This window comes from Ptychodera flava, chromosome 9 (genome assembly GCF_041260155.1).
Source record: "Ptychodera flava strain L36383 chromosome 9, AS_Pfla_20210202, whole genome shotgun sequence".
NCBI classification, from domain to species: Eukaryota; Metazoa; Hemichordata; class Enteropneusta; family Ptychoderidae; genus Ptychodera; species Ptychodera flava.
The window spans coordinates 16,715,349-16,732,969 of NC_091936.1; the positions used below are offsets into that span (position 1 = coordinate 16,715,349).

Sequence of the window (17,621 nt, forward strand, 5' to 3'; positions counted from 1 at the left end):
TTTGCTTATTTTTTTTTTTTTTTTTTAAATTAGACGCTATTTTAAACTTAGTTTCTTTCCCAGCTGAGAACAATCAATAAACTATTTTGTCGCCGCCCGCAAGCCGCATCGTACCCTGCATTCGTAACGTATTTGCATTGTTTGGGTGTCTCGAAACTACCCAAACAGTACATGGAACGGAGTATACAAACTGGGGATCTTGAAACTTTTTCGCGCATGCTCATTTTAGCTCTGGTCAAACTACAACGCCATCACTTCAGTCTGTCAGTTGCATGCTCAGGAACTCTGCTGTCGATCATCGGTTGACGTACGACAGAGCAACGAATTATTTTTTTCCAAAGGCTAGATATTTAAATGACTGAATATTTTGACAATCTGACCGATCTAAGGGTTATTTTGATACGTTCAAAGTGACAGAACCGGCGTGATTAACGATGGTGCACGCTGTTTGGAATACGTTGTGGCTGCTATGCTGGCCGGCGTGAACTCAAATTACCCTTCATGCTTGCACCATGACGCGACGTACGTGGTCAAATGTTTCGCACGATGCTTGCAGCGTTCATGCTGGAAAATTTGGATTGCGGAAAATAACGTACACTTATTTAGAAAAACGACTAGTTGTTAGAATAGTTGGCTACATAAATAATCCAGTACATATTTTGGATCGATCACAATGAACACCCACATGTCGAAATTCTTGGTCCTTGGTCGGTCTGGGATCGCAGGACGGACGTGACTTTCGAAGACGTCTAGGGTCAATGATCCCAACATGACACCCGGTCACGAGCTTTCGCCACGCGTGGCGAAAGCGTAGCAATTTTTTGTCGCCACATCGGACATTTGTTCGCAATTTGCGACTGTGGCGAACGTTAGCGCGAACGCTGTACATAACATGAGAAACAGAGATAGCACAGCTGAGTAAACATCTGGGTAAAACCTAACAAATTAGTCACTCACCTTTGTGGCTGTTGAAATCATTGAAATGGAAGACACATTCCACAAAGTGATTGAAGAACATCAGAGGGTGTCTCTTTCCAAACAGAGAGCTCAGGCTGAATTCAGCTGATGGAGAGAAAACCACATGAAAGAGTAAATAGGTGTAACAGTTCTTGAAGTTCTTGACAGACACACATTGCAAATATCTAATGATACCCACAGCTCCTCTTTGTAAAAGCTAAGGACAGCTCAAGAGAAATGTAAAATGGATTATGGTGAGGGACAGCCACAGTTGTAGTATGAGGTTATTACGAAAATACCACAAAGGATGTACGAGGACATTGGCGCAGCGTATCACCCAACGCGAAGCGGAGGGCGATGCGCAGCGCCAATGTCCGAGTGCATCCTTTGCGGTATTTTTGTGATAACTTTATTATTATACATATTAAATTCCTGACTAGGGCATCAAATTGTCAGAGTAGTGACCGTTTTCGTGCAATGTCAACAATTTTTCATCTGATTTTATTGCGCCAGTGTGGAACGCTATCTCGGACGCGCTTCAGCAAGTTTTGGAGTGAATGCACTGCACACGTACGTACAGAGCGCGTGCGAGACATGTTCTGGCACTCGTCCAATGGGTCCCTTGAAACCGTTCAATAGTGAACGTGCGGATACAGCCGTAGGGGATGGGGCGCCTGGAACAGTACGTGTTACGGAACGGGCGTTCCGTACGGCTTTTTTAGCACTGGCAAAATTCTATTGTTCTCGATGGTAGATGTATAATAATACATATTATTTTGATATGAGTGCTGTGTCTTTGTCTAATACTAGACTTCATCAGACAAACTAGCTGGAGGTGTTTCAGATATGTCAAGTATGAATTGTGTAGCCAAAAGTATGTTGGTTTTAGATGATTATTGAGGATTCAGTAATGATCTTCTTACATTCCATTTACCTTGTGCTTAATTACAGTAAAAGTTAAAAAAAAATTTTGTTGCATCAAAGGGTGAACATATATGTCTAAAACACCATATAGTTGACAGGGGTGAGCAAATCCGGTAGAGTATTATTATGGTTGGGCAGGTAGGTTTTTGCTTCTACTGTCCCAACAGATTTCTGAATAATTGGGCTGGTATTGACTAGTGGGCTTGTAGACACTGAGACTGAGCTAGTATAACTTTTTTGGATACTATGCCTGCGAGCCAAAGGTTTTGAATATAATTCTTTCAACCCTCATTTCAATGAAAGTACATTTGCTGTTATAATCCTGCTTGAATGACTCACCAAGTTGTCGTATATCTTCAACATCATCAACTAGAGCTGAGATAAATCTAAAGAAGAGAACACCTTTCCATTTGATGTACTCCTCCTGTGAATTCAAAAAGTAGAAAACAACATGAACATTTAATATGGCTTCTATGCCATACAAAGGTCACTTTGGCTTTTCAGTGGTGCGAAGACAAATGCCTGGCTATATTTAGAGCTACATGGTCCTTTACAAGGAGATTTTGTAATTTTATGGGAATTAACAATGCGAGTTTCATAAAACATGCATAATTTTTCTGTTCAAACAATTATGGGAATACAAGCCTTGGCAGAACTCTGTACACTGTAGAAAACTCACTGCATTAATGTAGAATGCACGTTGCAGACAGATATTGTGACTCTCAAACTTTTGATCTACCAAATCTTATTGAAGAAATGGAGTTTCCAATACCTATTTTGTGAAAATTGAACTTTTAATTTTTCCCTATAGAGTTCACACAGGGATAGTAGCCATTTTGCTGTTTCCCATCTCTGAGACAGCAAGCTTAACATTCACAGCTTTCCTTCAGTGGGAAAAACACTGGATTGTGACACAGGCTAGTTTATAAGATATATTAGCAAAACCCTCAACCAGAGCTGATAAAAACAAAGGAATTTTGACTCCTCCCCGTTGAGGCAGTCACACCTCTACTGGTAATCTCTGCAAAGATCAAGAAAATCAGGTTCCAATAGGACGATATCATTCCTGCGTGTCGTTCAGTTATGATGTGTTCTATTCATGGAAACTATGTACTGACCTGTAGAAGACGTGTGATGACTGTCAGGGTTTGTTTCCTAACCATTGCTGACTCATCCTTCACGCAGGCTGTGACGTTAGGGATGTACCGATCTACCAGACCAGGGTACCTGCATTTATTGATGTAACAGTAAATCTATAATTATACATTTATGCAATAAACCACCCCAGCGACAGGTATACCGCAAGTTTGACCAGTTCATAACATATTACTGAGTCGTATACCTGTTGCTAAGGGTTTATTGCCATTATATCATTACAATATATTGAAATTTTGGTGTGAAACATCAAAATAGAAATTTTTCAGTAGTGGAGAGCTTATGCCCATTCCAACCATGCTAAATTACAAATATAACATGGTTATTTTCACATCTTGACCAATCAGATAGGTTTATAACGTGATCAATATACTGGCATGATATAATAATGCATAACACCATGAAAAGTAAAATCAAGCCAAAGCAAAGAAACTCAGTTATTTTGAGTGTCTATGCTTGCATCATGTCCAAACAAGATGGCTGACACAGGAAATAAAAAATAAAATTCTCAATCCAACCATGACTTTATTTTCAATTTTGCTATGTGTACTAGTATCTCAACAGAAAATGATTTTTACTAATGATTTTTTAAAATAAATTTGTCGACAAGTTCAGGCCAAAAACATACCATAAACTAAAATACATGATTGCAGACAGGTAGGCTTCAGAAAGTTAAAGCAATGAAGATAACCAACCACAAATATTTTCATTTGTGTTTTGCATTACTACTGTAGTTATACATCTTAGACATACACAGCAAAGACACAAAACTGAAAAGTGTATAAATTAAGTACCCAAAGTTTTATCACTATCAGGATGGGGTGGGGCTGGTAAAGTGCTTACATCACATTAAGTTATTTTGTATGCTATTCAAGAGGTCATGGGTTTGATGCTCTCACTATAAGAGGACCTCAGCTTGTTTCAGATTCATGAGTGACCTGAGATGTTGACCCACTTTACATTATGTAAAAACATACTGATCTTTCTCATACCCACATCTGTACTCAGGTCATGTGAGATACTGATGAATGATTTCTACACAGGATGCTAACCTTAGGCACACATCTGAATAGGCACAGATCTTTGTGTGAAGTCAGGGTGCTGACCTGGTACCTGACATGGGACACTGACCTAATGAACACTTTACCACAAAATTTCACTCAATCATAGGTGACACTAATGTCAGACAGGACATTGACCTGTTCTGCATCACCAACAATGCTGATGTACTTTTTGTAGCAAACAAGTTGCAGAGGATATTGGTGACTCCCCATGCAGATTACAATTAAATATGGACCAACCTAACGCACAAGACAATAATCTACTGTACCCGAGTCCTAATGCAGGTTACAGATAATTTTGATATGCCTGACATGCAAGTCAGGAAGGGTATTGACTTGCTTCGGCCTGGTTAAAAATGCAATATTGACTTACCTGGAAAATAAGTCGGCCAGGATATTGACCTATCTGCAGCAGGCCACACATTGTACTGACTTACTTACCCGATATACAGGTCAGACAGGATATTGACCTACCAAAATGCTGGTCACAAATGATATTGACTTACTTTATAAGTTACTCGCAGGTCAGACAGGAAATTGACCTACCTAACAGAGGTCAAATGTCATATTTTGGTGACTAACCTGACACAGAGGTCTGACATGATGACGACCGCGTTATTACGTATCGCGGCTGATGTAGATTCTTCTAGCTCTTTAGCCAATGGTGCGATGGCCTGAGGAGCGAGGCTGTCATCCACCAGACACAACTTTCCGAGAGTGATCAGGGCAAAGGCTTGCACTCGGTCAGACAGGTTGGAGTTGTGTAACTGACTGAGGGGAATCTGTGTACAGCCTGTACCTTGTGATTGCTGCGATGACTGAGTTTGTTGTGAACTTTTCACTGAAAAAAAATCAAGAAAGCCTGCGTCATCTTTCAAACAACCACTGCCACAGTTGATGAGGTTGTCACATGAATACAGTTCAGAAATAAATTTCTGCACACATGCCTGCAATTTCACAATATCGCCTTTATCATATCTGCTGTTAACTAAGGAGAACTTGGTAAGGTGTGGACTTTCCAAAATATATGGAGGAAAGTGAATCATGTATCATTGAGGAAAGTTTGAAATTCACCTGTTCACCCCCAAGTTCCTGTAAACTGGTCCACAATCATCACTGATTACAATAGGTTTGGGCCAAGCCATGGTGGTGAAAAGGTTAAATTACTCTTGTAAAGAAGCTAAGGCTTAATTTTAATTGACTTGTATTATTAAAGGGACAAAGTCGGCCATTTTTTATGAATTTCATATAATGCGAGATACAATTTATATTGTTTGAAATGTTGAATTATACTGAATGAATGGGTGCTCATACATGTATTTGACCCCAGATTTAGACACGATACATGAAACCATCGCGAAAATGAATTATTGGTCATGACCATTAATTAATTTTTGAGCTGGTTTCATTTACCGTGTCTAAAACCAGGGTCGAATATATGCATGGTCACCCCCATTCATTATCTTTCAACATGTCAAACAAAATAAATAGTATCTCGTATCAAACAAAATTCATGAAAAAATACATTGTTGTTCACTGTATTAATTAAGAACTTACCATTCATATTTGTAAATGTCATGACAGTGACAAGGTATGGTATGGCCAAAAAAAAAAAAATTGTGCTGTTCCGATTACATGGTTTTCAAAAATAGGGTAGGTAGGTAGGGAATTTTTTTTTCATTTTTTTTTTATTTCTCAATGTGCATTTTGTACGCTTTCAAACAAACTACCAGTGAACAATTTCCTCATGAAATGCACTCAAATTGAATACCAATTTATTAAAATAAAATATCCATCAGTAGAATGGTTCTACTCCGGAATAAAAAGGACGCTATGCGTTCTACAGACTCAGTACGCCCAAATAATCACGTGGTGCCGGTACAAACAAGCCCACATGTGTACTAACGCGTATGGAAATACAGGTACGTCTAAGGGCGTTTGCGCACATCATGCACATGGCTTTGTTTGTACCGTGGTCAATTCGAATTCCGGGTTTGGCCTATTGAAGTGTGTGGTTTATTAGACTGCCACAGAAATTGATATGGCTGAATTACAATTCTTTGACAGGAAAGTGAACTGTTTATCCACAGGTAAGTCTGACTTGTAAGAAATGACACAACACAATATTTACTGTCATCAATGCAGTGTTTCATCTAGGATACTATACCAGGGGGATTGGTCCCCCTCTCCTGGAATTTTTGAGGGGGATTTTAAAATTTTGGGGGGATTTAATTGAAACATTTAAGGACATCTTATGTAAGTTTTAATGTTGCAGTGATGTCACTTGTGATATACATACTACAAGCCATAAATCACTTGCTTACACAATCCAAGCTGCTGGCTCCAAACACCATCCTCTATAAGATTTTTTCAAAAGTCAACAAATTTCGGTATCACTGTTGTGAATGTATAGGGCTTCCAAGAGTGGCGGACGGCTCATTAATATTCATAAGCTTTAATATCCCTAAAAATTGTAGCATATTCCCTCATGCTTAAATATTCTGTATGTTTGTTTGCACATATTCTGTAAGTTTGCTTTCATAGGGCTTAATGTACATTCAAACATAAAAATTAACAACAGCCAGCCATTCCCACTGTACCTCCAAGGGATTTTTTCATTTTTTACTGAACTGTCTGCACTACACAAACCAAGAAAAAAATCTATTGTAGTTATAAAAGAATGTTTTGTAGCTTCTGAAAAAAATAATGTGCTTGTTTGTCACGTTTTTACTGTGCGTATATCATCCTCTCACTACTGTAAGTTTGGATCAACATTGCCCTTTGCAAACCAGTGAGCTGTATTTTTCTAGTGACCTAGCTGGTCTTGTAGTTTTGTGCGCAGACTCAGTAGAGGTAAAACAAACAACTTAGAGGGTCAGATCCCTTGTTTTGAATTGAATGCGGAGTCGAGTTTTTCTCGATGTCAGATTTGCTCCAGTTGCTTTTTTTCAGTCATTTTAGAATGGGGAAAATAACAAACAGAAAGGTTGGTTGTCACCGACAGTTAATTTTAGGGTTTATTTGCTCCGAAAAATGAGTCAGTGTCTGTTCACTGAATTCAAAAACCGGGCCCATGTGCCCATTGACACCACAGCTTGCTTCAATGCTTGTGCAGTCTGCACTGAACACGTTTCTGTAACAGTAAAGTCCAATATTAAGTCCAATTTTTCGTGTCAATTTTGCTATCAGAATTATTTTCAGTGTTATGGACATTCATATGATGCACAAAACCTTCAGTTGTCTCCTTTTCTCGATCGTGCAGAGATGATGTGACACAGAAACCTTATCGGGCTAGGGCAATGAACTTTTGTGAACGTAACTCTCAACTGGCTGATAGGCTTTCATATGCAAAATCAGCGTACGGAAATTTACGCGTGGTATTGTTTCAAAAGCATTTTATTGAAGTAGATCAAAAAGTATCAAAATCGAACTAAAATTAGTTTCATGCGTTTCACGATTTTTCATCTCATTATTTTTACTTCCGGGTTTACAAAGCTCTAAAAAGTCTAGGGTCGGCGGGATAAAATTGGGGTAGGTCGGGTAATCGGAACAGCACATATTTTTTATTTTGGCCTAAGTGGGAGAACTCCCCCGTTTATTTTTTTCTTAGGTTCTGATTGAAAATGAATGTTATGATATGTAAGTCCAAAGAAATTTAGAGCTATAACTTACAGTGTGCAGCTATCTTGGGACCAGCAAGGATTGACAACACCAAAGTTTTCATACGTTTGGGTACTTTGTCCGGTGCCAGCTGGAGGAAGATCAAGAAAAGACAACCACTCATCTACTATGCAATCACATCATTCATATAAGTGGTTTTCAACATGTTAATTAGTTTCTGGTATTATGTTTTGAAAGAAAATAATTCTGGTTGCTCTGCAGAATATGTTGGTAGTGCTGCATAAAAGCTATCCACTATGCTGCAGGACAAAGAAAACACGTTTGTTAGAGGGCACACTGTACAGTACATGTACATGGATCTTTGGATTGTTTCCCTCCTTGAAACATTGTAGAATTACAAGCTCTTTCCCCGGCCATTCAATCCCTGAACTTCTAATACCAAATCATGGGACATATTGTATCATATCATGAAACAAATTGATATGCATATGTATACATGTACTATTGTGTATTATCCTTGTGCCAGTTTGAAAGAAATTAACCTTTGTATGTCTGAGATAGCATGTGTGGATGGACAGACAGATGCATGCACAGAGTCCAATCTATAAGTCCCCCAAAGTGACAAAGGATTTCACAGCTGGAACATATTACTTAGGATAAAATCTCAATGGATGTTTTTCACAGATTGTTGAACTTATTTGTCAAGTTAAAACACTGGCTCTTATTGTCCACACAAAGAACCATGCTATGATGAGGTATGCATTATCTTGCTGAAACAATTGATAAACTTGACCCTATGGTTTACCTGTATGATGACTCCCAAGGTGAACAAGTAACAGGTGAGTTTGTCTTCATCTATCTTGTCAGGGTTCTCTGAGAGAAGAACACCTGACAGGTACTTATCACACTCTGACATCAACTCCATGCACCAACTTTTGGTCAGATTGTCATCCTCCAGAGTGCTGCACAGCTGTGGAGTAAAATCATCCACAACGTTATAGCAACCAGAAGTTATAAAGATTCAACTTTCAGCCACTAAACCTTTAGTTTGACCAAATTGGTCATTTTCATCAACCCCAATGACCTTACATCCTGGCATTTTTGTTGGTATGAATCCAATGGTTTGATTGAACGCTGTACTGTTGATAGCAAAACATAATTAATGTTTTCTGTACCAAATTGCCGCTGTTCCATATGGTCAATCTAAAAACTCTATTTTTCTGAGAAAAATGTCAAATTGAGAGTACTGCACAAACCAGCATAACAAGATTTAAGGTCATGCTGGGGTCATGAAAATTGCCTATTTCTTATATAAAGTTAGACCTGTACTGAGGGCTTTGAATTTGAAAAAAGGATAAATCTGTAACCATGGCAAATCTTACTTCAAAAGTTATACTTTTTATTATACATGGCAACATTTCTTAAGTTCTCTTTGAGAAATGGGCTGCAGCCTTGAAAAGATTATTAGGCTTGAAGAACAAAAATTCATGCATGGTATTGTTACAGCTTTTTATCAGCTTTATTGCAGTGCACTCATTTGCAGAGGTTTAGATAAATTGTGTAATTTGTGAAAACAGGTAATTCCCTGACTTCATGCATCTTCATGTTTTGACCACGTTACTTTGATATGAGCAAAACAGTTCAGAGCTGTATTGACTAGGAGGCCACCCCCTGTGATATTTTAGCAACTTAAAGCTGATGGAGAAAGTGCTGAAACTGCCTCCGTTGACAGCTAATTTTGTCTCCTCAAGTATCTTTTAAGGAAAATGAATAATAACGGGCCTCACTGATATGAGTCAAGCATTAATAAAATGAAACGCCATAACTAACATCTCCATGGGGAAGAAATCGTAATGGTGAAAGAGGGTCATCACCAATCTGTAGCACACAACATATTGAAAACACACCTGGCAGAGGGCATCTGAAACAGCTTGGATCACGTCAGGCAATGCAGTGAACTTTCGCAGTAGGTTTCTGAAATCTCGGATGAACTTCTCAACGATGTCCTTCTCAAGGTGTTTGGCGGTTGAGCCGATGACACTGACCACGTGCACCAGTGTGGTGGATGTGATGGTGGCACTGCCGGACTTGAAGTCTTCCCAGCATTGATGGATGAATGACTGATCTATCGTGGGACAGTGTTTGGCGAACATTGACAGCAGAATCCAAGCCCCCTGAAAAACATTACATCATTCTTTTGAGATTTTTCCTAGGTGTTTTCAGAAGAAAATCAAACATTTAGTCCAGAATTTTAGGATAAATGGATGGCTGCCAGTTTGGATTTCAAATATTGGTTAAGTCTCAGAAATTTGTTTCTCTTGTGCAAACTCGGCACCATGACTTCTGATGTTTTTTCTTGATTTTGAAAGCAAATGGTTAAATGTTTCTTTGAGGAAAGTTTCGGCAAAAGATTAAAACTTTCACAAGTTTCAGTTTAGAGATAGGCACTACCATAAAACCAGTTGTTAGTTTTCCACTTACAGGTCCATGATCTGTGTTGACATGGGTGATGAGAGAATTCATCAATCTTGGTTTCAGTTTACCCTGCTTTGCCCAATTCCGACACGCCTTCTGTACAAAGCATCTATATTGAAATGTACAACAAAAATGAGAAAAAGTTGGTTTTTCTGATGATATAAAAATAGTTTGTGTTTTGAAATAATTTCATAGGACAGACAGCAAAGTTTCACTGCATAAAGTTTCTACATTATGATTCACACATATGCTACCATAACAGGATAGCTATTTAAACTTCCCATTTGACATAATTGACCTTTCCATGAGGTTGAAATTGTCAAAAGTAAAACATTAAATCATTTTAAAATGAAAGGATTATCACATGTAATTTAATAGTCATCATTTAATGTCCTCTCACTGCTGATTATAGTCAGATGAAAAAAAAAGGTAAAGGTAGATACCGGTAGATGGTGGGGAGAAAGGAAGCCATAAAGGTAAGACCAAATGACAAGATGGGAGTTGTTAATCCAGTGATCTAAAGTACAGTACCAGCATTACAAATTTCTTTTCTCTCAGGCCCGCTAGATTTTCAATTCAACTAGCCTACCATTTTCAAATGCTGGTGCAAATGAATGAATTGAAAATCACTAGGATTGAATCCACCTGGACAACAGTCCAGGGAACAACTACAGTCAGATTCTGAGCAGATTTTTCCCATCCCATACCAGGGGCTCATGATGTCACCATGTCCCTCACTTTCAGGGGTAAGCAAATGAATTCAGTATATTGTAGTCCTAAAACCAATATATGATAGGACGCTAGGAGTCTTGCAGTCTAGTAGGCCTGTTCTGTACATATTTTGTTATGATATCAGAGCATTAATGTTCACTCCTGTGTCAGACAATCGCAATGACATATGCAGCAGTCACAATTAAAAAGTTTGTGGTCTACTTTTCCAGTACTGTGCACACTCTCATCACACCAGTTCAGGAGTATTGACTGGTGAACAAGACTGAAGAACAGTGGGTGCTACAGTAACATTCAACACTATCCTAGGGGGTATGTTTATATTTTTTCATCACAAAAGGCACCCCCAGGCAAGTACTAATTCATATCACGACGGGCTTACTGTTCTTCAGGTGTGCCCACTGGTCTATCAGATCATTGCCGCTGGTATGCTAAATGGAGCAGTGGAGAGACAAAGTTTGAGGTCATGAACTCTGGACTATAAGGTTTGCTCAATGCTGGTTTTCATACAATCTGATGAAAGACATGCTGTGGTCATTACTCTACCTGTACTCCTCCTGTCCTTCCCTGGCTATCTTGTTCAGAATGTCCCACATCATGTTATTTTGAGGGGTCACTGTCCTTTCCAGTGGCAGGATGTTGCCAAGGAACACGTTCTCCATGATGTCCAGGCATTTCTCCTGGCAACCTGTTTCCATGTCTGTTACCATGGGAACCACACCATCTAACCACATACTGCAAGAATAGTGAGAATACACGAATCGTGTCGTCAGTTGCCTTTGTTGAGGTAGATTGCGCCTTTGGGACAGATATTTGGACTGTCAAAATTTTGCAAATACTTTGCTGATCTGGTGCTTGTGCAGACTTGTTTTGAAACAAGATGAGTAAATGAAGTTTTCACTGCCGTAATGTTACAGTATATGTAACACTGAGTACAGAAGTCATTTTGAATATCAGTACATTTTACATGATTTTTCCTCAAATCACAAAATTTGCATGATGACCCTGATTTTTCTTCTTGATTATGAAAGAGAATAGCTGAAAGTTTCCCGAGGAAAGTTTGAGTATGAGTTTAAACTCTCTTTCAAGGCATGTATCATCTTAAGTTACAAACTGTACATGCAGGTGAATGGTCTGGAAACTTCTGGTGATATTTCTGATGCCACCAAACATGATTGCCGTGAGAAAGTACAGCAGTCAACCAAATAACAGAGTGACCCTGATAGCATTCCCTGGCTTACTACACGTGTTGAAACCAAAAGTTATACTGTAATAGCCATAAAATGTGACTTTTAAAAGAAGTGCGCATTGGTCCCTGTTAATGATCTGTCTATAATACAAAACTTTTGAGAGGAGTACACCATAAATATTATGTCCAACGTACTTCTGTAACAGGTTGGATTCTGGTTTAGCAAGCAGTAGTTCCGTGAGTGAAACCATGGCCTGTTTTCTGACGGATAGAGCCGCATCCTGGCACTTTGCCCTGATCACTTGAATGTCCTCCTTGCTGATGTTGGTCATGTCAAGCTTTATGATGCTTTCAATTGCCTGTTGGAAGGAAAAGAGACATGAAACTTTGTGTGCTGGAGGGAGTAGCTCATTTGACAACTATTATATGATACACATAACATTTTCATGGATGGATAAACTTTCAAGTCCAAGCATTGGACCACAAATTTATTTTTTCGTGAAGATCAGTGAATTTGAAATTCTACAAGTCCTGGGAGCCAGTGAAATCTGCTTCATCCGAAAATAAAGAATGGATACAGGCCTGGATTTACAATGTTACTGCTTCTCCACAAGAAAGGGCGTGTAGCTGTAACTTTTGATGATTTTTTCACTCTGTTTGTTTAATATACATCAATTGCAAGTTCTTGTTCTACCCATCTCCCTCAATGTTGAAATACCAACTATTTAGTTTGTCAACAAAACTTCTGAACCTGTAAAACACACTTTTATTGTTTACATCTGGATTCAAGTTTGGCCAAGAATTCACTTGTCAACAATAACAATGCAGTTTACACATGAACAGGCTGAGTTGACAAGCTGAATACTGTGTATCTCAACATGCTTTGGGGAGAAGCACAAGAAACTGTAGTAGACATCAAAACAAAAATAGTGAAAAGAATCACCAGAGGTTACAGCTACTGGCCTTTTAATAATCTGATTGCTTTTACAGTGCTTTTGCAGTAAATTGATTGTAAGATGCCCCCCTTAGAACAACACTTAATTACAAGAGGGTTTAGTGTTAGTTCACTATTCTTCAGTCTTGGTTGTGAAGTTAAGGTAGTATGCACCTTGTGGACAAGTATTTGGACTCAAAATTTTACAATACTTTTTTATTTACCACTTTTAGAGGCTAATTTTAATTAAAGCTCTTGATATATATGAAGTTTTCATCACCTCCCAAATATTTATTTTTGCCACTAGAGTTACATGTAACACAGGGACCGCAGCCATTTTGAATTTCAAATTTTGATAAATGATGGGTAAGTTGTCCAGTACTAAAATTTGCATGGTGACCCCCAATTTTTATTCTTGATTTTGAAAGAGAACAATTGAAGATTTCCCTGAGAAAAGTTTGAGCAAAAATTTAAGTGCTTCAGTTGCAAGGCACACACTACCTTAATTAGCAATAGGCATGGTGTTTTCACAGCCCTGAAAGAAAGATGTCATGTTCGGGTCAACTATAAACTGCAGGAAAACGTGATTCCTGTGGCTGCAGGTATATAGAGAAGTGTGACACCAAAAGAATGGAATAGGGAATAGGTTGTGAAGAATATTTTACCTGAATGGCAGACTTTCTCACTCCTGTCTTCTCATCATGAGCTCTCTTTCTCAGCATTGCTAAGGTTGTTTTGGCTGAGAGATACAGTACAAAATAGGTTAGTTAATGCAATTAACAGAACTACTGTTTCAGACAAATTTGCTTATTACGAATTTAGTATTTTATTAGTGCATTCAACCTGATCTCTTTACATAAACTGGTACGAAATGACAGCTCACAATTTTTTCCAATATTCTCTGGCTTTTGTTTGATTTGACTTTTTATGACTGGGCTTGTAGTTATATGCTTCTTCCAGCCCAATTTAGCAGACAAGAAAATCATTTGGCTGGAAACTAAAATATGGACTTGTTGCTAGTAGAAACCCAAGCTGGGTTTGTGATCCTTTTTGGCTACAACGCCATTGCCAGATCTGAAAATGATTTGCTAACTCCTAGACACAAGTCATGTATAGCATTATATACTGCATGGCTAATCTGAAAGATGTTAGTTACCTGTGACACCCGTCTCAGCTGTATCTGCAGCTGCCCCTGGAGTTACTTGGTCGTTAGGTGTGGTTCCTTGGCATACGGCAGGCGTTACAAGACCTTGAGCATTTGTTGGAGTAACCATTTGCTCCTAAAATTATATATATAAAATTATCATAATAAATAGCATGTTACCATGAGAGACAGTTGGTTGCTTCTTCTATTTGAACAATTTCAGAAGTAATGCTCTTTTCTGAATGGCTACAACTTCTGTTGATCTGAGATTATGTACAGATACAACGTCTAACCTTGAAAGGGCCTTCTTGTGACCCAAAGCGTGTTGAAATACACAGTATTCAGCTTGTCAACTCAGCTGCTACATGTGTAGACTGCATTGTTATTGTTGACAAGGGAATTCGGGTCTGAACTAGAATCGAAATGTCGACAACAACAATGCAGGCTACATGTATAGGCACTGTGTTGGCATCCTAAATAGTACACATTTCAACATCCTTTTGGGAGTAGAACAAGAAATGGCATTTGAAAGATAAAATAAAAATAGAGACCAAATCATCAAATGCCTTTAACCCTTTGAGTGCCAAAGTTGATTTTTGTTACCTTTATACGATATAATGCCAACAATTTCTTTTAGATGTAGACGACTTTTTCTGATTTTTCCCAAAATTTTGGTCAAAAGTGAAGCCCAAGAAAGTTTATGTCCATTTAGTCCAAAATCATGGAAATGTTACAGAAAAATTAGTAAAATGTTGCCCTGATATTTTGGGGCAAAAAATACAGTGCTCAAAGGGTTAATCATACATTTTATGTACACTTCAATACACACAGTAAGATTAGATGTTGCATATAATTCTAGAATTATAGAGGGCTCAGCCATTCGATTTGTTTTGAATTTCCTCTGTTTTAAAATATTTTTGCAATAATGGCACTAATGATGGCTACTTAATAGTTTAAATTGGCATGGATAGATACCTCCCTTTGATCTTATTGGCATTTTCACGACTAGGGAAATCACAAACCTGTCGTTTCAAATACAAATAGTGACAAGGTTGAGTAGGACAGGTTAAATGACTCACACTTTCGGGAGTGACTATCTGCTGGACTCTTAGTGCAGATGCTGGGGTGACTGCTGGGGTGTTCGGCGATGAACAGAAGAGCTCCCTGAGGATATGCTGCATGTTTTCCTCGTCGGATGCAGCGCAGTGGGCAAAACAGGACAAGGCCTTGGACCGCACACTGAAAATACAGAAGTTTCTTGTTGATGAAAATTAATTTCAATTGAAATTGTACACAACTATTTCAAACGCAATACATCTGGTGAAAGTATGTAATGTGGCTTTAAGTATAAATACAGCAAAAAACAGGATGGTTGGACAGTCTCATATACATAACGTTTACTTTTTTGTATGTAGCATACAAGTTTTGTAGATAACACTGTAGATAAGAAGAGCCGACTCATTTGAGTGTCTGGATAGAACACACAAGGGAATTGCTAAATTACTTGTTGAATTGATAGTAGAGACTGAAGTTAATTAGGACAGCACTCTGGCCAAACAAACCATAATAAAACGTAAACGTACTGATGTCAATCTGTTTTTATAGACACACAAAGATAAACAGTGGAGTGGAGTGTTACATGATTGGTATTTCACTCAAATGAGTCGGCTCTTTTATCTACAGTGTTAACTACAAAACTTGTGGGGGACTTACAAAAAAGTAAACGTAATGTATATGAGACTGTTCAACCATCCTGTTTTTGGCTGTAAATATTAAGTGAGTACTTGCAGCTCACAGATATTGTGCTGTCCAGAATAAAATAACAATTGCAGTAAAACAGGGATTAAAACATTACTCCTGAAAGTTGAGATTATTATCATATAGGTAATTCTATTTATCCAGTAGTTGTTTGTCGCAAATTTATATGTGCTAAAAATACTTACATAGCTGATATGTCACTACATCTTAACAAAATGATGTTTTGTAGGAGATAATGATGTGATAAACAGGCTGCCAATTCTGGTGTGATGTTTTCTGTGTAGACAAAGGAAAGAAGAGAACATGGTGTAAATCTTTGCTGATTTTAATTTGACTCCATTCACCAACATTCCTCACATAGAGGTTAACCCTTAAAGTAAAAACAAGTTGGTCACTTGTACATAACTTTGTTGGTGACAGCAGAAAGGGAATTAATATGATAGAATGAGAGTATAAATCTTTCGACATTATCTTGAAATTGGTGTTTTATTACACATTTAAAGTTGTTTTATCATTCTGATAATTGAGGTATGCTGAGTTAAAAGCTGTAAACATCTCTGCTTTTCTTGTGCTTCATGACTAAACAAAAAGTTCTATGAAAGTAAATCCCCCATGTACAGTGATTCAACCTTGCGTACTCCTTAATAAAAGTTGACAATGGTTGTGCTATGTGCAATGTTTTCAACATATGTCACAGTGGTAACATAATGTTGTTCCTATCTCTTTCTCAGTATAATGGACACGACGTTAATTTAACTGAATTACCTTAATATTGTAAGTTGTCTAGTCACAAAAACTGACGATGATAGGATTTTAAATGACTCACTACAAGCATGACTACATGTAAGCAATTTTTGTGCTCATAACCTGTTATGTCAATGGACTGTCTGAAGTTTCTATAACTTCACCCGGTGAAAAGCCAGACGAAGCCTCAAACCACCTCATTATTTAATCTAGCAAGTGTTCTAGGAAAGGTACAGGTAGGTGATATGCCCTGCCCTCGCTGGTAATCACTTGCAATCCCTGAATGGTAAAACTTCACAATATAAAGTTCTATGAAAATTTATGATGTACACTGTACACCAGAGTTAAGTCATTCAAATATATATATATATATATATATATATATATATATATATATATATATATATATATATATATATATATATATATATATATATATATATATACAAACAAAACGCGAAAATTTCCGACACGCGATGCTCCCTTACAAACTCATTAATATTCATGACATCATTCCAAGATGGCCGCTGCTGACAATACTAGTACTACTACGTTATATAGCGAAACTTTGGCTCTATGCACATGTAGACTTCGATAGATAAAGTTGATATCTTCAATGGAAATTTTAATTTGATTTGTCAAATAAAGTTTTTGATTTCTCCCACTTTTAATTCCAATCCCATAACCCCCTCCTTTCCTGAGTATTTCACACAGCTTGAACTTTCGATCGATCACACCATTATGGAATGTCGTAACTCAAAGTAGTTGACAGGGCAGATAGCAAAGTCAGAATGACTCAATGAGATGAAGTTGACGAAACTCACCCTATTAATACCCTTTTCCCCTTTGAATATCGCCGTAAACATTTTGTGAAACACGGTAAAAAAGAGGAGTAGGGTGAGGCGAAAAGTACATGATCAAAAGACAACG

General features: G+C 37.9%; 1 protein-coding gene across 2 annotated transcripts in view; it reads right to left on the reverse strand.

The window, feature by feature from the left end:
- The window catches only part of LOC139140160 (condensin-2 complex subunit D3-L-like), a 41,282-nt gene that overhangs the window by 15,235 nt on the left and 8,426 nt on the right, over positions 1-17,621 (reverse strand). For both annotated transcript variants that reach the window (XM_070709221.1, XM_070709220.1), the window contains exons 11-24: positions 16,133-16,223; positions 15,269-15,428; positions 14,202-14,325; positions 13,711-13,784; positions 12,307-12,470; positions 11,469-11,657; positions 10,200-10,302; positions 9,626-9,892; positions 8,524-8,688; positions 7,770-7,848; positions 4,680-4,938; positions 3,000-3,108; positions 2,221-2,305; positions 958-1,062 (exon numbers count right to left, since the gene is read on the reverse strand). In XM_070709221.1, coding sequence (XP_070565322.1) covers positions 958-1,062; positions 2,221-2,305; positions 3,000-3,108; positions 4,680-4,938; positions 7,770-7,848; positions 8,524-8,688; positions 9,626-9,892; positions 10,200-10,302; positions 11,469-11,657; positions 12,307-12,470; positions 13,711-13,784; positions 14,202-14,325; positions 15,269-15,428; positions 16,133-16,223 — 1,974 coding nt within the window. The remainder of the gene's footprint in view (positions 1-957; positions 1,063-2,220; positions 2,306-2,999; positions 3,109-4,679; positions 4,939-7,769; positions 7,849-8,523; positions 8,689-9,625; positions 9,893-10,199; positions 10,303-11,468; positions 11,658-12,306; positions 12,471-13,710; positions 13,785-14,201; positions 14,326-15,268; positions 15,429-16,132; positions 16,224-17,621) is intronic.